At 43.1% G+C, this 24144-nt stretch overlaps 2 protein-coding genes across 4 annotated transcripts; one reads left to right on the top strand and one right to left on the bottom strand.

The window, feature by feature from the left end:
• Positions 1 to 830: 830 nt before the first annotated feature.
• On the bottom strand, positions 831 to 7878 carry LOC126521325 (uncharacterized). The gene is made up of 3 exons (XM_050169998.2): positions 6960 to 7878; positions 4326 to 4498; positions 831 to 2892 (listed from the first exon to the last, which is right to left on the bottom strand). The coding sequence occupies exons 1-3, from the start codon at positions 7356 to 7358 to the stop codon at positions 897 to 899; spliced, it is 2568 nt and encodes an 855-aa protein (XP_050025955.1). The 5' UTR covers positions 7359 to 7878; the 3' UTR covers positions 831 to 896.
• A 120-nt stretch (positions 7879 to 7998) lies between these two features.
• Positions 7999 to 17301, top strand: LOC126521326 (dehydrodolichyl diphosphate synthase complex subunit nus1-like). 3 transcript variants are annotated; one of them, XM_050169999.2, is made up of 5 exons: positions 7999 to 8413; positions 9170 to 9298; positions 13160 to 13324; positions 15606 to 15696; positions 16551 to 17301. In XM_050169999.2, exons 1-5 carry the CDS (start codon positions 8095 to 8097, stop codon positions 16639 to 16641), a joined length of 795 nt encoding a protein of 264 aa, XP_050025956.1. In that variant the 5' UTR covers positions 7999 to 8094; the 3' UTR covers positions 16642 to 17301. The 3 variants fall into 3 exon arrangements, with proteins under 3 accessions (XP_050025956.1, XP_054921886.1, XP_054921887.1); XM_055065912.1 differs by having other exon boundaries at positions 8321 to 8413; positions 9121 to 9298; XM_055065911.1 differs by lacking the exon at positions 15606 to 15696.
• The last annotated feature ends 6843 nt before the right edge of the window (positions 17302 to 24144 follow it).

Below are 24144 nucleotides of genomic sequence, written 5' to 3'. Positions count from 1 at the left end.
CTCTTGTATTGGTATTACTATTGGATGTCAAGCCACTTAACGTGTATGCGCGCGACGTTCCCCTGGCTATCTTCCCTTTGGCCTCCATGTCGCCGTTCCACCTTTGTGCAGTGCAGCAAATCGGAACCTATTACTGAGTGACCCTTCCTGCCTGCTTCTTTCTCTCTCTCACACAATTCTTCAACACCCTGTCGGCTTACTTCGACTAGCTACTTTGAGAGCGCCTCGTTGACCCCTTTACATCAGATTCGCTACGTTGCAAGTGGCCTCGACCTTATGAAGCGCCAACCTAAGCGTGAATACCAGGAAGCGAATTTTGCACGAATGTTAACCTAGTGAGAGGTGACAGAGGGTCGCATATTCGCAGCGCCACAGCTCATTTTCGCAGATTAGTCCGACTGAAGAATCCGACCACTTTCTAGATAACAGAAGTCCTGCGCACATTGGGCTGTAACGCTATTCTTTTTTTTTTTTCTCTTTATCCTTTTTCAGAGCGTAGGCTCTCGGCCTTCCCGAGTGACATCACGGCTCAAATCGCACAGGCATTCCGATCTCGCAATATACTGTGTTGCTCTGCTGCATTGTCTTCGAGATTCAAGCGATGGCTTTGCACTTAGTCGCTTCTATTATATGTTTCGAGAGCATGTCCCCATACACCGAACACGTTTCCTGCAATGAAAGACGCCCTGGTCATCGGGATCTACTACATGAATAGGGCCCGAGGTAAAACTTCCTCGCAACGTTGTGAAGAGCTGCGCGCCTTCAGACCGCACATGAACTATAATTCAGACAGCGAATCTTTGGCTTCTTGAAGTACACACGAGTATATATCAACAAGATGAATATTTTCTTTCTTTTTTAATAAGCGGAGGAAGCTACATATCAGCGTCCAATAGTCAACTACCACCAGAATCACACAAAGCTGTCCCGTCAGCTAGCTCCTTGGGCTCAGTAGCATCGACACTGCATGTCCTCAGTGATTCACTTTCTAGCGGACAAGGAACTGCGTCCTCAGGAGGCGGTCTCGGAACTTCCGGCTCCTGACGCACACCAGTGTCCTCTTTCGCTTGCACCAACACGACACTACTAGCCAGGCTCGATGTCCTTTTTTCTGGCCTCTTAGTCGGGTGCTCGTTCAGTGGACTCACTTTGGCCACGTTATCTCTGACCAAAGGACTCATTGGTCTCCTTCCAGGCGAAGACTGTCTTCGAGACGTCCTTCCCAGCCGAGCTGGAGACGGTGAACGCACAGGCCTTTCTGATCGATGGTGTCGCCGAGGCACGGGCGAATAACGCTCTCGCGACCGGCGACGCACATTTCTATCCTCAGGACTGTGGCGACGGTAGCTTGGAATTCTGTGTCTTTCAGGGCGAACGCCAATGCGGTCACGCACCGTTATCCTGCGAACTTGTGAGTGCTGCCTTGGAGAGCGCGGCCTTGGTGGAGGTGAAGCTGACAAGGAGCGTGAACGAGACCTGCGCCGTTTTGCTGGCAGGCTACGGAAGTCTTTGAACTCTCGTGGACTGCGATCTCTCCATTTCTCGACTACCAAGTCGCGCCCAGGAGAGCACTCTCTGAGAGGCTTTTCTACGGTGGAGCTGTTTTCAGGCGCTCGTTTGTTGCCTGGCGGTTCACTAGGAGACCTCCGGCGCTTTATTCCCAAACGTTCCCTAGGCCGGACTTCTAGCGACGGTCTGCCCGACCCTGCAGCCATCTCTCGGTATGGTGATGACTTGCCAATTGCAAGCCTAATTGGCGCCACGGCGTTTTTTGATGGTCCACCAATTTCGGTAACTTTAGACTGCGTTGCAGGCGATTCCGTTCGCTGGTCTTCGGGTTTAGTTTGCCTTAGTTCAGCAACTATTTTACCTTCGAGGGAAGGAGTCTCGGATTTGTCGAGAGCCCACTGCACCGACTGCTCCTCAGGTGGTGTGTGTGGTCCTTTAACAATTCTCTTTTCTTTGGGTGGTGGAGTACGATAGATCCCTCTGTTCGATGTATTTGTCTGGTATTCAGGTGGTGCTTGGGAACCCTTAGGAACAGTTTTCTCTCTGAGCGGGGGCGAAACGTAATATGCATTAATTGATTCCTCGGGCCAGCCTTGATGTGGCGTGCGGGGTCTTTCAGAAACTCTACTACCAGAGTGGGGTGGTGTCCTCGGCTGCCTGACTCGAGGTTCCCACGCCCAGCGTTCGGGTGGAATTTCTGGTGTCAAAGCACCTCCCCTCTCTTTGTGGGGTGCACTGCCACGCTTCTCAGAAAATGCAGTTCTTTCAGAAGCCCTTCTTCTCTTCAGAGGTGAGGAGCCATTCTTTGTGTACACTTCCAGCCACCTTGGTTGCTTGGCGGGGGACCCAATTACATTCTTGATGCTATTTTTGACAAGCCTTCTTGCATTTATCTGTGCCGCAGACTTTGTTGGAGTGACCACTACTCTGGAGGCACTTCCTTTCTTCTGTGGTGTGAGCGCTAATGCAGGCACCTGGCTGAACTCAGTTCTGTTCTCGGGCTTTACGCTGTTGTACTGATAAAGCCGCTGTAAGTCCTCCGACATGTCAGCCTTTGCTTTTGTTGGCATAGCGGGCTGCAGATGACAACTATGCTCTTGGAAGGGAGAATCACGAGAGATTTGTGTGGAAGGAGTTCTAGGTGAATCCCCTGACTCGCTTCGCTCCTGATAATGATGCCGTGCATCTCTTGTGTTTGTAGTGTCATGTGGTGAGTTTCGTAAAGCTTGGTTTCTCCTGCAGGGGTTTTGAAGAGGAGAATCATGAGTGCTCCGTGCTGTCAATATATTGGGTGAATTGCCCTGCTGCTGCATGCCTCCACTTGCTGTGGCATGTGACGAGTTTTGCGACCCCCGGTTCCTTTTGAACACAAGGTTGTCTAGCCTGCATAAGCAAACATGTGACATTAGTAACAAACACAATGAGTTAAGTCAAATTTATTGACAAACAAAGCAAGGATGCTCAGCACAAACCACCAATGGCATAAGTTCTCTTACAAGTCATTGACAAAAGGTATAAAAGGAGAATGTGCTTTGGTACTCTACTTTGCTTTTTCATGAGCAATGCACTTACCATTGCATAGCAATCTGGAAACTTCCAGAATTTCAGCCCATAAAAATTTTGCTTTTCAATTTTATTTTAAAGCTTGGAATCACCAATAAAATAGCGGACAAGGTCTATTTCTTTAGCATTGTCAATACCACTTTTTAAAGCCTGAACCAGCCAGAATATCTTAAGTGTCTGCGATATAGATTAAATGATCTTTGACCATGATACACTCCAACATACTGACAGAACCCAGTACATAATAGCACAGCTATACAAAAAAATTAACAGCTATACAAAAAAATTACAGCTCTGTACTGAAAGATAAAGGTGTACAAAACTGAGTGACTCTCTCTGGTGAAATTATGCACGGAATGCATCATCATAAACGTTGGTCTGGAGCCCTCTGTTGTGGTATCTGTCATTGCCAACGTGCTGCAGTGGTACATAAAATTTCAAAAATCAACCACATGACCATGCATATGCATCACTATAACTCCTAGTGATGGTACAGCATGCGTTTCTGCATCTAACTAATTTTGAATTTTTATATTACCACCTTGTAACCTTCAAAATAAGCTTCCTGCTCACCACCACCTTAACTTTTCATTGAATGGCGCTATAGCAAGCGCAACTATATTTTCGTGAATCATAAAATGGCTACCACTGCTAATGATTAGTGCTTCAGGAACATGACTATATATAGATTGAAGATTCTACAGATTGAAAAATCCTGCACAAAAGAAAATTTTTTTTCTCCATTGTGCTTATTCTGAAGGTTAGTTGGCTTTGCAATGCACGTTTAACCACTTTAAAGAAAACATTTTAATATGTCAGTTCTCACTTACTTGAACAATATGACCCACGTAATGAACATTCCGTCAATAATACTCTGATCAGCACAAAAGAAATGCTTTCTGCACTGCATAATAGCAAGAACAAAATGTGCACCAAAAAAAAATTAGCACTCTTGTTGAAAAAAAAGATATATACGAAGGGGCTCTCTTAAAGTGGGGTTTCTGACAAAGAGTGACACTAAGAAGTCAGTTAGCTCAGGCGACACAGGAAAGAGACCTGAACAAGTCTTTCATAAGGCAATACACTGTAGTTCTTCAGTAATAATACAGTATAAATTCTTTATTGAGCGAAAGATGTGTTGCCAAACAAGAAGCACTAAATCAATGTTTGTGACAGCAAGTCATTACCATGCTGAACTTTATAACTCTGCCACAATAAAGCAGTCACGAAATCTTGCTAGGACATTTACCTACCTTCGCTTCAAGTTTACGATTTCTTTCTCCTTTGAGTCCACAAGGTGCTTGGCCGTCTTGTACAGGATGGAAATGTTGTGCCTCAGCATCTCATTTTCTCTTTTCAATGTAAGAATGGTCTTTTGTGCATCAGTTGATGCAAAAGAGGTGCTGGGCTTGACACTTTTATCAACCTGAAATCAAAAGGCAGGAAGCAAACAGCTCTAAATACACTAAGCAAAAAACAAACAAATAAAGGCAGCAACAGCCATGAGCATTTACTGTAATTATTGTAGTATAGGTGAGAATTGCTGCTATAGCACCATGACAATGTTGAGAAGAGGTGTACATTGCAAATATAGATGTTTATGTGGTGGCTATGGTGTTGGGCTGCTGAGCACGAGGTCGCGGGATCGAATCCTGGCCACGGCGGCTGCATTTCGATAGGGGCAAAATGCGAAAACACCCGTGTACTTAGATTTAGGTGCATGTTAAAGAACCCTAGGTGGTCGAAATTTCCGGAGTCCTCCACTATGGCGTGCCTTATAACCAGAAAGTGGTTTTGGCACGTAAAACCCCATAATTTAATTTTAATTTTGTGATGTGTCTGTAATAGGTGTGACTTGATGCAGACTTGCATTATGAAAAATAAAAGGTGAAAGGTTGCAATGTATATTGTCAGAAAAGTGCACAGAGTACATATTTAGATTTGCTTCAAGTTAGCTATGCGGTTAAACAGTGCTAAATTGAACACATTTTAGCCAGTGCATGTTTTAGTATAGCAATGCAAAGCTCATGACTAAACAAAGCACAAGTACTAAAAACTGCCCACGAATCTGTGATAAATGATATCACTTTGGAAAGCATGGTCAGAGCAAGGTTCTACAGTGTGAATAAAGAAAGTTTAGACATATCGATAAGTTTTTTTTTTCTTCCTTCAGCTTTTCTGATGGTCACTAGCGTGGCAATTGAACGCCACATCGCAGTTCCAGAGTTGAATCCTTCACAAACATCGTAGAGCGACAAGTTGGGCTAGTTGGTGGAAGTTCATCTTGTAATACAGGGATAACTGTGCTATATTGTCCGCTCTGTTGTCCGTGTGTTTATAGCGCAGTAACCCCCGTATTCATAAACATGGCAGTTTTAATTAAACGTTTGAGTGTCGACATGCTTTTGACATTTTGCAACCTATGTACACCCGTGAGCACAAGAATATGAAGAATGGGTGCTTTAAAAAAGTTATTCACCGCATGTAAACAGGGCCGTGAATTACAGAGAGGACTGTACTATTCTGGTAGCAAACCTCATGCTAAACATGTCGGTTATAGGCACATCTATGCTACAAGGAAATGTGTACAGTTTTCTTTTGGAACCACCCATGACTCATCAGTGCAGGGTCTTTGAAAGAAGTTCTTAAGTCAACCTATGAGTGACAAGACTTGTTGCCAGGCCTGCGCAACCACACATGATACACCATTCATTGGTAGCTCTTCAGAATGAGCAGCACTACCCCTTTCAACCTCTGAAGCTTTGGAGCAATGAAAGTTCAACAGGGGTATCAGTATGTTGCCTGCAAGACAAATAATATTGAAGCACAAGACAACAGAGACGACAGTACAGACACAGGCAGCTAATGCTTCAAGATTATTAGTCATGGAATACCAACTAGCCCACTTTCAAGGCTTGGTTAACTTTAACACTGCATCTGTCACATAAGCAGTGGCTTTGAAACTTTCAACAAAGCATGTAAATTCGCAAGTGTAGCTCTTGTGTGACTGATTTTATGTACCAAAGCAACATAAGGTGCACAAGATGTTTAGCTTTCATGATGCGCAGAGCATTTGCAATCAAAAATGGCATACTGAAGCAGTAATAAACTCGCCAAAATCAGGAAAAGAAATGGCATATTTGTTTATATGCCCAGTACAAGCAAAACGTAAGTACACATTACACCCCACAAGGAGGCTCAGTAATGTGGGAATGTGGAATGTGCTAATTATGCATCTTGCATTGGGTGTGACAAATTCTGGACTTTGTCGTGTATATTGGTCTTTTCCTTTTTCTGGATGTGTTGCTTAGGTATGCTAAGTATTGTATAATTCATTTCACTTGATTTCTGACACTTGTTTTCTTGGAACTTGTCTCTCTTTTCATTATATTCACCATTTGCCGAATGGCCTGGGCGATTTCCTGGGTGTAAAATATCGATTGTCTCATGTCACGCTTATTTGGAAAGGTTCCACTGCTCTGCTTCGCTAAAAAGGTTCAAACCTTCATTAATTGAGCTAAGTTTTCACTTTCTGTTTGGACCTCTTTCAAGTTGTGTGGCGTACAACTGAACTGAAATTTATTTGCCACTGACTGCAATAAGTCGTCTAGTAGAATCATGAAAGCAGATCAATGATTGCCAGTTGCAATACTGAATGCTAAGCAAGTTTCCGAATTACAGCACAAATGAAAAATCTATGTCTACAAAGATGAGCCATTCGGCTACCATGGGCCGCATCAAACAGAAACAGTAAGAAATTTCAAAATATTACAAAATAAAACAACGTCATGTTTTTGACGTTGTGACTGAAAACGTGACATGCGTTATATATCCAATTTTCTTTTTTTTTCGTGTTTGTACTGTTCAGACGTGCATGGGACGCTTACCAAACTTCTCGCTGGACGAGGTCTCGCGATAGCCTTCGGAAGGTGGTCCATTTCAACTGGGTTAGCTTGTCTTTGTAGCACAGAAGTGTCCAAGTGCAACTCGGCAGAGATTGGCGAACGAAAAGCTTTGGAGTCATTATTACTCGCGGAAGACGACTGAGCGAGGTCTAAAGTGTCAGTGATACTATCGCGTTCCACTGCGTCTCCAGCACCACGTCTTCCGCGGACTTGTGACCGATTGACTTTCTTTACAGGTGAGACTTCTCTTGGTAGCACAGAAGAGTCCAAAAGATCCAATTCGGCAGCAGACGCCGAGTGCGAGTCCTTGGCGTCAAGTGTGCTGTCAGAATGGTATTCGCCAAGGCCAAAATAAATGTCTGCGTCGCCATCATCTTCCATTGAGTCAACAGCACCTGGATTTTATTCCTATGCGATGGACGCAGGCATACAACACGCGAATCGTACACGGCACAGCTGCAGTCCGTGGATCATTAAGGTGATCTAATGCGCACAGTGACGTTCACACCAGCACACAGCGCGATGTATACATGGCTCGTGGAGCAAACACCAACAAAAAAAAAAAAAAAAAAAAAAGGTGAAATAAGCTTTGCAGCAACGCGATTATCGATACTTTCTACCAATCAGTTATTCTCACAGCGAAACCCATCACAGCGGTCGACCGGAGGATTACAAAGATGATAAAGTAAAGCACAAAAATACAGGGACAAACAGAAAGCTCCAAAACCTGTTCGCGTGCACTAATTGCGCTAATTAAGTTCAAACCCATGAGCTCAAAACCATTTCCAAGAGAGTACTAGCTACAGCTTACAAAGCAGACAATTCGCGCCATAACATAGATGGAGAGAGCGGCGAGAGGGGTTCACAGCAAGATCATTATTAACTTATGTATTTTTATAAAGCTATCTAAGTTTAAACGAATAAGTAATAAATAATTTTTAATAGAAAAATATTTGCAAATCTAACTGAACTGAACGCTTACAACTTGATTTGCTGCGTTCCACCGCATTCTGTGCTGCCCTGTAAACACGACGCCACCAGACGCCTCCTCGCTCTCCGCTCTCGCGCTTTCGTGTAACTATGTTGATATGAGCCGGTGAATTTTGCTTGCTGCATAATGTTCATTACTAGCTTTGTGTATAAAGTTATACTGTGTATTTTACACGTATGTCTATACGTCTTAGACGTATTTCTTATGGTGAAACACAAGCTGCTTCATCGGTTGAAGTACTCGAGTGTGCATGATGCAAAGTTTGCCGACGCGAAACTTCCGTGCTCCTCGAGTGCTCACACCGGCATGGACTTACTGCAGAAGGTTCCCAAGCACATAGCTGTTTTAATTGGTGAACACGACATTTCGTATCGAGATGCCGCAAATCTCGTAGTGTGGTGTTTGTTTGCCGGAATACCGCACGTAACTCTCTACGATGCCGAAGGTGAGTTTAACACACTTGCCGACCTCTAGGTTTTTGTGTCCGTTTCTCTTTACTATCTCATCCACAGCACGTGTCTTTCTTTCATCATATTCTAGTTGTGATCTTCTAGAATAAGAAGTGGACTAGCATTTATATATTTATATCTTAGGTCGGTGTCCCAACAAGTTGTTGGAGGTGATGGAGGAGGAGGATGCCGGTTATGCCAGACCGCTTCACGCAGACTCGGCATATTCGTATCAGGTTTACTATCACTTGCAGTTACCTTGGCGCCAAGTTGTGCCCTCAGCCCTGTTTCCAAGAGCACTTTAACACTGAACTTTACGATTAACGGAGCGTGACTCTTGGCGAAAGCTTACCACGCAAGCTTATCGCCTTGCTACCCCGCTAGTCGGTAACCTCTATGTAGCGTTACGATGGCATCAATACTGTCGGGCGCCTGATCGTGCGTCAGCTTTTCCCATCGTTTTCCTTAAGCCGATGTATTGGCGAGCAAGCGACTTCCGTGCTCATGTGGCATTTTACACTCGGCGCGCTACGCGTTGGCGAGTACACGTGTGATGTTTCTCCATCGTTGCTAGCGTCACTCTTTCATATTTGTTTCTTTTCTGCCTCGACTTGTGTGTTCCGCATCGACAGCAGTGAAAGCGCTTCTGGTTTGCGCTATACGGACATATGTTTTGTCTAACGTCGTTCGACGCTGCATGCAGCTACATATTTACGAACCGGAGACTACCCTCCGTCCTTTCTTTCGCCAAGGGGCATTAAAAGAGAACGTCACCAGACTCTACAAGGAGATCACAAGGAGCCAGGTTGAACACTTTGGATGCAACGGCCGCTGCAAAGTTGTGCTGCATGTAAAGGGCCAGGAATTGCCAGAAAAGAATGGTATGTCTCCTTAAGGCCGTTCTTGCTGTAATAATTTTGTCTCAAAATTGTATATGCGACAAAAAAAAAAAATCGTATGTTGTAAAAATTATTCAAACGTTCTGTAATATACTGAGTGCAGGCTAGAACATTTAAAAGACAAGGATGCTGCCATTTTTTCCCCTCCGTTTTCTTAAAATTTATGTGCTGATAGTGGTGCAGTAAACATTGATCATCTCTCTTACAAAACAGGTTATTGCCATTTAAAGATAAGCCCCAGTTAGACAGGTTTCAGAGTCATTTGTTCGCCTTTTGTGGAAAAAGGAACGTTGATCAGAATAATAATAATGTACCACTGGCATAGGTTGTTTTTGGGGTGTGTTCAGGTAAGAATGGACTAAGGGGGTCCCTACAATTTCTAGTTCATAGCGAAATTTTTGAGGTGGGGGAATGTCTCTGTAGAAGAAAATCAACCTTCGTTTTGTGAAACTTAGCACGGATTTCCTGAAAAAATTCTTATTTCACTAAAGGTGGAAAAGAGTGTAGTAACGACTTTCAGAGTTTACAAATTTGAAGGCTTATCACTCTAAAATTAACGCATTGTACCCCGCCAAGAATTTTTCGGTAAATCTATGCCACTAAGTAATATTCGCCCAAAAGAAGTTAAATTTGTCTTCTACAGTATGTTTTTTGAAAAACTGTCAAACTTTGGTTTCTGAGCAACTGCATCCGACTGACCCCAAAATCAGGTGTTCTTTTTGGGCCAGTTTAGCTAAGGCGATGAAGCTGGAAGGTATTTATGAAAAATCTTCAAAAGGTTTCTCGCAAATTAATAAATGAAGTATGCAACTCCGTCACATATTTATATCGTTGTAAAATTTCTAAAATGCCAAAAATTGCAGAAATAGTGATAAAACATTTTTGAGAGGTTTTTAAAAAAATAATCATTGCAGATTTTTATGAAAACTTCATAGAATACCCACCCAGGACTGATAAATCTAGTACTGCAGAAAATGTGTTGCATTATATTATATCTGTGGGGAAATTGAGCCTACTTTAAGGCCCATGTATGGTCATTCCAACGATGGTTCTCATTCTAATAATAAAATAAAAATTGCACTCATTGAATTCTGAACTGATTCTTTTTTTGTTGTAGTAAAGCAGTGCAACTCAGATTGTGTCTGTTCGGCCTCTTTTCAGCCATGAAATAAGTTGAAATTGAGTTTTCAGGGCTCCTGCATCCGTATCCAAGCACGCAAGGGCATGTTACAGCAAGCTTTTAAAGACTAGTCGGGGGAACCTATTTCTGGCATAGATTGCTAATTACATCTGCTATCCGAAATGCTCCCCATGTACATGACGATTGAACAGCAGAGTGAGAAAGCGCGATGATGCCACTACAGCGGATGAGGACAGTTGCAAAACTGTTCCAGAATATTTCCACTTAAATTTTTGTGAAATAAATTTAACTTCCCTTGAACCGATATTACTCGTGGTGTAGATTTATAGAAAACAATTTTGGTGGGGTACAATGCATTAATTTTAGAGTGATAAAACCTTGAATTGCAAGTTATTAAAATACTCTTCTCCACCTTCTGTGCAATCAGAATATTTTTCTAGAAATCCACACTAGGTTTTGCAAAATGAGTGTTCATTTCTTTCTAGAGACATTTTCCCACCTCATAAAAAATTTTGCTGAAAAGTAAATATAGTCCGGACCCCCTTAGTCTGTCTATCTGAACGCACCCTGCTTGCATATAAGCTATGAAATTGACGTCAGAAAGTTTCAAGGTATGGGCTAGTCGACTATTGTACACATGTACATAATGAATGTTAGAGGTTTAGCCAACAGAAATTATACTCTTTAGATTGGGTTTAGCTGTGAGGCCTTGCTTTTTTTTTTTTCTAGTATAGAGAGCTCTCTTTCCCTTACCCCAGTGAATGTGCAGCTGGATTAGAAGAATGTACAGGTGTAAACAAAAGTAAGTGGAACACGGGAACTGTGACCGATTTCCGTCCTGATGTCCTCAGCAGAAAACATGGGGATTGAACTTCTATGATCACCAGCTTGCACACATGTGTAATTTAATTTCTTGCTTCCCCCCAACTGCTAAAGGGCATTGGGATGCAGTTTGGCCATAGCTCCCATGTTCCAATTACTTTTGTCTGTACCTGTATGCGTTTTGCAAAATAGTGAAGGCCAGCTGTCCACTGCTGACAATGGTTAACTGGCCTGTTTTTTTTACAATAGGCTGTACCAAAGGCCAACCTTTCAGCTCTTCTTATGATTACACTTTCTGTCTTCATTTGTCCTAGTTTGCACTAATAATTTATTTGGATTTGCAATTAGAGTGCATAATGTGAAGGAGTGCCATTTATAGCACACCAGATCTTTATTTGTGTACATATCAAATTATCAGTGCTGTCCTGCTTTGTGGAACTACCCACTGGTACAATAAAGCACTCTAGTTGTAATCGCACATGGACTTGCCAAGCTGTGTTCTTCATATTGTAAACATCCTTTGTCCTAGTTTACTATTTACGGTATTTTCTCTTGCAAATCGAAATAAGAAGTGTAGTGTTACATCCCTAGAAAGGGGCCTTGGTTTCAAAAAGACATGCATATTTTTGCATCTGGGCCACATTTGCACTCAAGTAACTATTACCTAGGACCAAGTAAGAATTTGTTTGCTTCAGATGTTGCTTCAGAATTTGTCTACTTCCATAACGAATGTTGGTTGTAACAAACACAAACAATGTCACTTCATTGAAATGAGATTCAGCTGTACCAGGTGGCAACCAGGTCTGCAACACCTTGCAGAAAACCAAGCTGTACTGCTCACTTCACATACCACATATTTTAAGACATACTTTGTGGCTTTTTTTGATTGAACTCATCAGCCAACTATGCCTTATGTCATCTGTCACTGCTGAACACTTTTCAACTGTCTCCTGCTTACCTATGCTGAGATTGTATAACAAATTGCAAAAATAGATAAAGAAGAAAAGCAAATTTTATTGCGGTGTGAACGGAACTGTCTTTGACTCAAGCGCATGTAAAGAAAGTAAATACATAATAAGTCGCATGTCTCGGTGCACATTATTTCGAAATTTAGCTCTGCTCTCCGCTGCCCATTGTAGCACTTTATTTCATACAAATTGACTTTAATTGCACTAATGCCCAAGTTGTTCTTATTCGCACCTGCTTTCAGTGCGTGCTTGTCACTGGCAGCATCTAACTTGAGTAGCATCATGTCTGCAGTGCCAATCAAAGGTATTGTTTTAAAAAAGCTACCTGAAGGCAAAGGAAAAAGACAGTTGGTTAGCTAGTGGCATTTCATGAAATGTAGCCTACAGTATGAGGCCCTAGCATCATTTCTGCATGTTGTGTCTGCCAGGTTTCTAGGTGAAGAGCTGACCAGTGCAGAAGTTTAAGTGTTGTGCCCTCAAAACATGGTTCATACCCATGAATGGTATTGGCCACGCAAAAGACGAGGAAAACTATGCACAAGGGCTAATAAAAGAAACAAACAATCCAAAAGGAGACATTGGGTAACATTGAAAACAACAGAACTTTGAGCATACTTCACAGAGAAAAGGGGGAAAAAAAAATTGTACTGCTTGGCACCCTTAGCAGTGCTACCTATTTGGCACTCTGTGCAAAGGTGATCAATAGCTGTCCCGATGAAGACAGGTTACCTTGTCGAAATGCTGGCTCTGGACTCGGCCATCCCTTGTTTTACTGCTGTTGATTACCTTGCCTGTGAAATTTTGTTTTGTTTGGATAAGTGCAAATATGAGTGAAATGATGCTCCAAGCATTTTTCTCTTTCTAGGAGTGGCTGCAATGCTGCAAAATCTCATCATTGTTTTGCACTCCCAGGTCAAAGGAATGGCTACAAGCAGCACATAAACGTGCACCTTGCGAGCGGTGATGATGGCCGCCCACACCTGGCGAGCATAGCTCGCACATTTTGCCAAGCTGTGGAGAGAGGAGAGATGGTGCCCAGTGACATCACTCCTCATTTAATACAGCAAGAGCTGGGAGGTGGGTTTGCTCTTGACACCATGCTTTTTAATTTCTTATGACAAGGTTAACCATATACACTTGCATAATAGCTGTGCCACCTTCCTTCTATATATTTACACAAAAGCCTGGGCAAAGCTGTCACACAGATAGCTATCCAGCTGTAAATGTTTTTTAGTGTCCACCTTAACAAAGTGGAACCATAGCATGGACCCATCCAAGAATTCATGACATCAGAAAGTAATAAATGCATTGCCGTTTGACAGCGCGAATAATAAAAATAAGGACCAATAAAGATTCCATTGATTGGAAGTACTACTCCAGTTCTCACAGCATTGCTAAGCCGGGATTCTTGCTTTCTTCTTAAAAATACAGCTGTTTTCAGATCACAAGTACAAAATATGGCTTTTACATAGGCAAAATGTAAAACATTTGCGAAGGTGGGGGTGGGTTGAAGCAGGGGCACATCATCTATCTGGTAGCTGCTTTGAAACTGCCTGGAGTGTACAAGCAGAAAACCTTGGGCGAGTTCATAATTTATAGCAAACAGTAAACATGAAACAATGTGCTTGTCCTTAGCTTTTCTTTCATCCATAGCTCAGCTTGAACATTCTTTAAAGGGCCCCTGAAACGTTCCGGACAACATTTGTAGATGCGTAGGGTACAGCTTAAGTAGAACATTCGCACCACAATTTAAGTGAAGCGTTACGTATTAATAGAGCTACAAGCGATAACAAGTTACCCTCCCTCCTCCCTAGCCATGCTTTTCCTCCTCAACTCGCTCGCCGAGCGATTGGGGCTATGCTCCGCCTTCAGTGGTTCTGCGTCACAATGCGACGTCACATCGTCCACTTCCGGTTGTTTTGGAGCCCACCCCTGCCCGCACGAAACCTCTCCGCTAGCCGCTTGGGCGTCGACCCTAAGCGAGAGCTATAGAAGCAGTGTGCGTTGCGAGCATTCTGTTGCAGCGCCGAACGTGTCTGGTATTGTGGTAATAACACACTAGCTGAACGTTTCGACCTAACGGTGGAGGCATAAACTCAAGCTGATGAAGGAACTTTAGCGTAGACGCACGTGAGCTGCCTGATCAGTCTCCACAGTCCAGCCACCCGTCGGCGCAGAGCTTAACCAGCCAAAGAAAGAGCTAATATTGCTCTAACCAAGTGTAAAACATTTTAAACATTTACAAAAACAAAGTGTTAATGATTACACTCCTGCGAAATATTTACATCAGCAGCAAAGAAGAATACATTTTGTTACTGCTACTGTGTGTGGTTGAGCTCTATGCCACCAGGTGGCTGCACCATGCAGACTATTCACATTTGCACTTCTGTTCATCCCGCGATACGCCATGCAAGGGGACACGGCTAGGCCCTGTTCCCTTGCGTTTACCCTAATACCGGACTCTCGAAACGCTATTGCGTTAGTAATCTTCCGGTGTAAAGTGGCGGCCACAAACGCGCAAATCCTGGTGCCTATCGGATAGCGGCAGACCAATGCGCTGCAGCCAGTCCGCTCGTCTTCTGGCTTGCAGAGGGACACGATGTCGCAGCTTGACATGTTGCCAGTGGCTACGTTTGCAGTCGACAACACAACAAAGTCTAATCATAGCGCTCGCGAATAGACAGACCGACACTGACGGCGGAGCTCTCGTCAAAGACGGAACACATTGTAACGCAAGCAGACTACACTTGCTGTGTGCCGGAAGTGCTAATTGTTCTTGTGCATTCCCTTTATGTTACTTTCTTTTTATAAAAACAAATAAACTAACATTCCAACTATCACGAACATCATTTGTTTACCATAAAGTTGGAAAAATTATCGATCAAGCGCCCTGGTTAGCCATATGGCAAGCGCCCTGGTTAGTCATATGGGTGATTTGCATCATATGGGTAGGGGCGGCTTAAATTGCTGCGATCGGCAGCGATGTGCATTTTTAAAACCTTATAATAAATTACACACTTTACGCGGAGCACTTAGATGCATCAATTAATGACCAGGAGGGCCTACTCTAACGACTCAGTACGTTTGTAGAAAATCGTCGAAATCATTTCAGGGTCCCTTTAATGCCTGATTGCGTGCTTTGAGGTTATAATGATACCTTGAGGGAAGGGGGCCATTGGAGATTTAAGCAGTTTGATCAATTATTAAGTGCATTGTCTGCCACAGATATGGAAGGGGGAGGGGGGCTAGACTTTTTTTAGCCGTGACATTGCAAACACTGGAAGATGAGTAACTAATTACGATTCCAGGCACATTAAGGAAAAATGTTTTCTTCAGATGCGTGCTTTCTTTGTGACAGATGTTCCTGACCCTGAATTGTTGCTAAAGTGTGGCTGTGTACACAGCCTGCTGGGTTACCCACCATGGCAGATTCGGCTAACAGAGATTGTGTAAGTCTGCCATCATTGTGCCATACATTTTACTGATGTCAGTCAATTAAGGCTGCTTAATTGATGGATTGTAATGGCGTTGTTGGTATGACTGATAGCGTTACACTAAAACACAGGGGCTGTAAAGATGGAACTTTGGAGGGCTCCAGATTGATTTTTGATCATGTGGCGTTCCTTATCATGCTGTTCAAAGTTTGAAGCTTGATACGCAAGTGTTTCTGCATTATGCCCCTGTCAGAATGCGGCTATGGTTTCTGGGAATGAAACCCACAACCTTGTGCTCAGAAGCAGACTGCCATAGCCACTTAATCACCTTGGCAGGTGTGACAGCATTATCTGTTGCTTTAAGCATTCCTGTACTGCAGGAAATGAAAGAAATTGCACCAAACTTTCCAGGATTTCAAGGACGTATACCAACCCTGCATCTGGCTGACAGTGGTAGCTTCAGTCGCACCATAAGTATGAAGAACGACTTTTGTGTTAAGAAGCATTTCCTATAACTCCATTTCAAGTTGCCACAGAATTCGCAGCAGATTTCTACATTTTGAATAGGAACCTTGTCATGCAACATTGCAAAAGAACAAAGATCAGTGGCAGGGTAAAAATAAATTTGAGTTACTCATACAGAAACACAGATATGATTAATGGAAACCCACAGGGCAGCACTCCAGTTCTCTCAAAAGTTTCGTGTAGAGGCTACGACCTTATAAAGGCATAGGGTTCGAATTTTAACTGTCCAAATTGGCAAAAGCACAGCAGCTTATTTTTTTATGTGCAACTTGCATTATGTGTCTATACGTTGCAAAGGTAGAGATGAGAGAAAAAGTAAGGGTTGTCGGTGTTCTTACTTGCAGCACTTTGCCAACTCATCACAACCTCCGGCTTTCGGAGTTCTTTGAAGCACTTGCCAAGTACAACAAGAGGGAACAGCGCTTCGGGAAGTAACTGTGATATATTTGGAGCACAACTGTTCTTCACCCAGGACTCCAAGTTGGCTATCCTCCATCATCCATAACCCATTGTCCCAGTGATGAGATGCTCCATTCTAAAGGAGGAACACTAAGTCTTCCTATTAGTGTATGAATGTGTTGTTACTTAAGTTTTATTAATTTGGATGTTTCTTTATTGCTCGAAGGTGTTGCAGGTACTTTTTCCGTTTCAATCTCTTGCCTTCACAAAGACATGCCCTTGACGCAAGATGAGCTTTTCACACATACAAGTTTGCATGGGCATTTAAATGAAGATTTTTAAATGAAGATTCCAGCAATGAATATCTGGAATTTTTCACCTTGTGGGTGGACATAGGCTAGTTAAGTACAACATGGCCACATTATGTAGGTCTGCTGGAAAATGCTGTAAATAAATATGTTAATTTGGATGCTTCCTTCACTGCCCATGTGCAGTTTCCTTTTTTGTTTATTGCCCAAAATGTCTTGCTTTTGACATAACATGAGCCTTTCAGACACGTGTTTGCATGGGCTGGAAATGAAGGTTTTGACCAGTAATGGCAATCCACTTGTTTTTGCCATGCTTGGGCTAATATAGAATGGCCATTGTTAGATGGCTTTACTGAGAAGTGCTGTAAATAAATGTTTTCCACATGTTGCCAGTAGTATTTCTGCTTAATATTTAATTGCTGTTCACGTAACAGTGCCATTTGTTACTGCACACTACCAAAAACAGGTAAGCAAAGATTTCACTCCTAAGCATTAGGAATTTTACATAGTCAAATTTTTACTGCACTGCTGCAATGATCACTTTGAAGGAATACTATTGTTCCTCTTCCAGCTGGTTGCCGCGCCATGCCTTCTAAACTCCAAGCTTGGGACTGGATGCTTAAAAGGGTGGCAAACACTTTTTGAGCACTGATAAAACATTCCCAATCTGTAGACAATGCTGCCATGAAGATACAAGCCAAATATTACTATGCATGCAGCAAAGAAACTACAATATTGCATAATATGTTACTAGCTCTCTCCTGCACCTTTCGACACTAGGTAACATCAGCAATGAAAATACATAAAATGCGACAACAACCCATAGATGTTGGCCATTGGGACACATGTCCACGTGGTTCCAGATTTTCTAGGAAACGGGGGGAAGCGTTAGTGGTTTATGTATCCCGTCTGTTCTATCATGCCTTCTCTGTTGCTCTTTGGTGGCTTTGTGAGACGCTGGCCTTGAAGGAATACGACAAGTTCACCATGTAAAAAAGAAAGTGATTGGCGGGGCATTGCTACCAGCACTGCCTTGGCTGAAAGGAACCAACTAGTTGAGGAGAAATGGGAAAAGTAAGTATTGGACTAGTATCACTGTTCATATTAGGTCATCTCGAAATTTTCTTTCGTGAAAATGTTACCAAAAGGCATCACCCGAATTCCAGTGCGTTGCTCAACTTCAAGAAAAGGTGTTTCAAAGCCCATCTAAGCGAAAGAAAGGTGGCTTTTGGAATTGTGTATTGTCCAACAACATGTTGGTGTGCCATCTCACTTGGAAAACTGTACTCTGTAGATGGCTTTTCTGATCAGGCTAATAAACGCTGCCAGAGACTCTCACAGATGCACCAATCTAGGTGCACATGCATTACAGTCGTATCTGCAATACTGTTTTACAGGCTGCCAGACAGTTTGCTTTTTAAAAACTCCTCTTAAAGCTTCTCTTCCAGTACAAAGATGTTGCATCATTTGCAAAAGTGCCAATAAAAATAGAAAAGATTATCAATTGTGACCTCCATTTGTGCTGAGTAAAAAGTCGCAGCTTCACCCAAAAGGCAAAGCATCGATTGCAATAGCAAATTAGTAGACAACTATGCAAAATAAGGATAGTAGTTTTATCAGCCGTATAAACTTGTAAACATTTACTTACTAACTAAATTAACAAGCATGGTGTCGCACGCACACAAGCAAACATGAACACATCCACTCGATGACCATGGAAATTCTTTGTAAGAATGCTGGAGTGAGGAAGCGCGGCAGCAGCAGTGAGCAAATTGATGTTCATGCTGCCTCTCGTTTCAATGCAAATTAAGCGACGAAAACAGCGCACACGAAGCTATCAGCACTCGGCGCACTCTGTCCCCATCACAGATCGCTCTCAAGATAGGGCCTGCGCAGCATATACTATTTTGTTTAACAAATTAGAGCACACTGCATTCATTTACATAGGGTCTGCAAGACTGCAAACAATGCTTGAACCATCACAATCGCGTAGATTACATGCTGAATAATTTGCAAAAAGGTTACTCTTTTTGCATTGGCAGCATTTAGCTCATTTCTCAGTCTTGGCATGGCAACCACGGTCAGTTTCAATGCCATCTTTTGCATTTTGGCAAAAATGCAAAGCAATTCCTGGTGGACTGCACAAGACTGGAGACAAGTAAGCTGTTTCAACACTTCTCTATTAGACAACACTGCCATAAGCAATTAGCAACGTGAAATGTTCCTTGGTTTTACAGTACTAACAAGCATACAAATTATCACAACTGCACCCACACTCTAAAACATGGAGCAAGAATATGATCTGTGCTCTCAACGAATAATCTGCGACCATTGTGGTCCTGTATACAAAATTGTGTATGTTTACATGGTAACTCCTGCCAATGTATGTTCAAATACCGACATCTTTGTTCACTTAGGCCTACATAATTTTGACTAATTACTGGGGTGGCATCTGGAAGGGTTAAGCAAATTTTTCACTCCAAAAAGAACAAAGCTCTAGAAAAAGAAAGCACAGAACTACATTGCATAGGTGCATACAGCATTGATCCACTGTACTATTATTCTAAGCACACTTCATTGCAGGAGTGCTTTGCGATGGTTCCCTGTATGCAAATTCCCCTTCACAGATGATGGCTTATGTTTTGTCATGGACATCATGTGGCATAAGTATGCATACAGACGCCGCCACAAAAGTCGTTGCCTGCTACTTCTCTTAATAAACATGGCAATACTCCTTAAAGTTGTCCACTTAGGTCTAAATAATTTTGAATACTGAAGTGGCATCTGGAAGCGTTAAGCCAATTTTTCACTCCAAAAAGAATAAAGCTCTAGAAAGAAAAAGCACAGCATACAGCATTGATCCACTATACCATTATTCGAAGCACACTTCATTGCAGGAGTGCTTTGTGATAGTTCCCCATATCCAAATTCCCTTTCACAGATGATGACCGATGTTTTGGCATGGACATAATGCGGCATAAGCATGCATATAGGCGCTGCCACAAGAGTCGTTGCCTGCTACTTCTTTTAATAAACATGGCAATACTCCTTAAAGTGGCAAACATCTGTCTGATCTTCAAATTGTTATGTTATCAGTACTGCTTGCTGCTCTATTTATGGGTTTCACATGCTTAATTCTCACACAAGCATAATAACTTACTATGCAGATTCCACACAATGTGGGAACTTAATAATGTGAAGCATTCGGCCACAGAAAGCTTGTGATCAAGTGTCATAACTTTTTCGTTTTGCAAGTACTTCAATTGTGTATTGCTTGTTTGGCTGCTCCTGTGTTGTTTGAGTTTGTTAAGGGCCGTTAGAACCAGACTAACGCATACCCTCGGAGCGCATGGTGTACCTGTAGTAGAATGCTAAACTCCATCTGGAGTACAATGCATGACACACCATCTAGAGAGAATGAGAAAATGCACAGAAGTGGTTCTGAAAGATGTGGAAACTAGCCGGACGGAAGACAAAAATTGGAGGACGCTTAAGCTTCACCTTCAAGAGTGGAATGCGACAGCGCTCCCGTCGACCCGCCAAGGGGTGTAAGACAATGCGCTACGACGCAGCGATCACTTGCGAGGCGCCCCGCATCGGACTTCGCACCCACCAATCACGCAATGAGCGTAGAGCAACGCAGCGTTCAGCTCGGCAACGAAACGTGCGCCTGAGCAAGCGAAACAAACCAAAGAACTCGGTGTCTCAGAGGGGAAAACCATCTACGCGAGCCAAACGTTGTGATCAGCACGGACAGCCGGGCCGCGACGTGCCTCGCACCGGTCCCCGCACAGCCCCAATGCACGCATGGTGCGCCACCTGTCGGGGCAGCGCTGTACATTGCGAGGAGGGGGTCTTCTGTGCTTGCCGCAAGATGGCTCTGCGTGTGCGGAAGCGCAGAAGACATGTAGCGGAAACGTACTTAGCTGCGCGTTTAACTGGACTTCTGTAATTTACCTGCTCATAATTACCTATATACACAGCAGTATAACTTTCTACGGCATGTTTGTAAGGCAACACCGCATTCACTAGAGGCGTTTTTGTCCCACTTTGAACAATCGAACTCATGGCTGAGTGGTAGCGTCTCCGTCTCACACTCCGGAGACCCTGGTTCGATTCCGACCCAGCCCATCTTGCAAGTTGCTTTTATCTATGAATTGCTTTCCGGGATTTTTTCGCTCACGGCCAACGCCGCCGACACCGGCTTTTCTGCGACACGAGCTCCTTAACACTGTCGTGTTAAAATAACAAAGCCTGGGGAGCTATCCTACAAGTGCTATGCATAAAAAAATTGATACCATTGAATATTATTGTCTGAGAGAATGGCCTAACCTAGCATAGGAACAAATGGCAAATCTCAACCAACACTTTCCCACATTTATACAGGCTACACAAAATGTACCCAGACAAATACAGCAACAAATGCCCGTGGTGCGAAGGAACACAGACATTGGAACACAACATTTCAGTACACGTTATGTCCGGCGGCTGCCACCTCGCCGCTGCTAGACACTCTCCATAGCTGGTTGTGGGAGGCGCGACTCGCAGAAGTGGAATTGACCAAGCCCGGCAAGCCGCTGTAACCAGAGAGGCCCTGGAGGAGGGGCTCCACCCACCATAACCAAACAACTTCTACTACAATAAACGTTTACTCTCTCTCTCAACAAAGAACACACAACTATGGCATCAAACAAAACTAGCAATTGTCAGCCCAGGTGACACAGCACCATTACTGACCACAGCATCTAAGCCTTTGGATGCCATATAGCTCTCGCATAAGAGCATGTGCTAGTTGGCATTCGACAACGCACATGCTCTGCAGCCCTCCTCCTCTGTCACTTCTTCCCTCTCCTGGTGCCCGATTTTCCTTGAGTGACGTCAGTTGTGACAGGCACTGGCGTGGGCAATCAGCAAGCACTCTCTCCTCCTCTGAACACGCACGCTGCCCTTTCCCTCTGCAAGATACTTAGCCAAACAAAACTATTTGCTATAAAACGTGCATGTTCAGAATCGCTCCTTGGTGCCCAAGAAAAAATTAGGCCAACCTGCCACATGCTTCTTTAATGTGGTGAAACCCTTCGAAGTGACAAGTATCCATGTGATGCTCAAGGTTCCATCTAGTCGGCACTGCTTGCTACTCTTCTTTGGAAGCAAACTGAGTTCATAACTTTTTAACAGGGATAAGCGGGCTAGTTGGTGGTCATTAATGGAATGCATCATGTAACCGCACAAAAACAAGTAATTTGTAAAATATAACTAGCATGATCTTCAGGATCTCTTCTTGCCTGCAAGTTGTCCAGCGAAGGGTGCAAACCAGCCATTGCCGCAGCAATAAAACCTATGTTACACATAGATAGTATATACCGGGAGAAGATTGGACATTCATCACGTTGTTTTGTACACTATAAGCGTGTGAACCGGCGTCTTAGAGGTCAGTGCCTAAGTTGATTAATTATCCGGGTTGGGCTGTTTAAGTTACGCAGTATAAATTACGGAACAATTTGCAAGACAGCTGAAATCCCACAAGTGTTCCAGCGTTTCAAAGAAACAGACATCAAATTATGATGTTTTAAGGTTGAATGCACGTCGTCCCCGTAAAACAAAATTGGGCCAACTTGTTGCTTTGCGACTTTCACTAATAAGCAGGAGGTATTATAAGATGACCACATTTGGGGATACGGTAAATTTCTCAAGATTTCTTGTGACAGCGCTTTTCTTAGCGTGCCAAGCACATTGTCGTCTTGGCACAGTGCCAGAAATGCTGTCGCTCATAGATGTCAACGCGTTCGGTGCCGATTACATGAAATGTAGCAAGAATGACTATTCCTGAAAGTGAGTTTGAGAACACTGCCCCAGCATCCATTAACAAGGCTGCACAACATATGGGTTTTGAGCAGATCTTTAGAGGCTGCGACTGTTAGCAGGTGGTAATTCAGCGCCGTTTGTTGTCCCATGTAACTTGTCTGTGTAATTCTGCCTACACTACTACAAATCACAAGATGACCTATCAAGAAACCCATATAGCTACCTTTATTCGCATATGTACTATTTAGAATTCGGCCGCAGCAAAGTCGTCGTGCCAGTGCAGTCGGAACCTTGCACTACCCGTGCTTAGCATCCGCTTCTGCAGAAATTACGAGTTTATGTCGCTCATAATTGCACACAAGCAGTGCCTGCTTCTAGTCATATTCTTCCACCAACTCGAAAGCTCACGTCTGACCCAGAAGGAAGCTGCAAATGATCTGCGAGCACTTACTGAACATGAAGTGGAATTTGTTCTGCGAACTTCAATCTTACTGCTGGCCTGGTTCATGCAACGCAGTGCATGCGCGGTAATTATATATTGTCTACTTTCTCGTCCTGTGTCTCGCACTGTTGGTATACTGTGAATCTGTACTAAGAAGTTTAAATCAATATGTTGCAGTACGCAGCGCGATGGCATAGCCCCATGGCAAACACAAAATACATTGTTAGGAGTACATTTGTTTATTTAATAACAAAATAGATTGCTAGAATTTTGTATTCGTAGCGGCAAGTGTAAAGCAGGAAGCTAGAGGAACTATCTGCCAATCTCGTCAACATATGTGGCCAATTTTCGGATTGAGATAACTAAATTTTTGGACCATAGAAATACATAGGCACTGCGTGGGACCTTTGGTCAGGATCGAACTAAATGAAAAGTAGAATTAACTGGAGTAGAATTAAAGAAAGTCTACTGCAAATTGCCACTAGCCGAACTGGTATCAGCATGCAGACACAGCCACTACCATTGAAATGGTGAATAGTCCATTCTAATGGTCAAAGCCGAAATGTTTTCTATATGCATCAAAAACTGAAATGGAGTCTTTTTAAATAATTTCTAGCCACAGATGCTTTCGTTAATAAGGGAAATGCTCGTGCACATGTGGAAATCTTCAAAATGTGTGAAGAACTTTTTAGCAAGATTCAAACAGTATTTCATGTCATTCAAAGGTAAGAAACAATGACCACCTGTTTTACAACTCTTTCCTCATTGATACCAGAACACTAGAATAATGCGAATGATACAGTACAGCCAGAGCTCATTGGCCTGCATGGAGAATAGCCCCTCCAATAGGAACCTTGATAAAACACAGAAACATAGCTAACAATGCCTTGAACTGGAATTTTTTTAGGAAGCACCTATGTCTGCGATAAGTTTTGTTTGACTTTGAACAAAAGCCGCCTCCAATGTTCAAGGACCAACGTGACA

The sequence above is a fragment of the Dermacentor andersoni genome, chromosome 6, assembly GCF_023375885.2.
Source record: "Dermacentor andersoni chromosome 6, qqDerAnde1_hic_scaffold, whole genome shotgun sequence".
In the NCBI taxonomy this organism is placed as follows: Eukaryota; Metazoa; Arthropoda; class Arachnida; order Ixodida; family Ixodidae; genus Dermacentor; species Dermacentor andersoni.
This window is presented reverse-complemented; position numbering and strand designations above follow the sequence as displayed.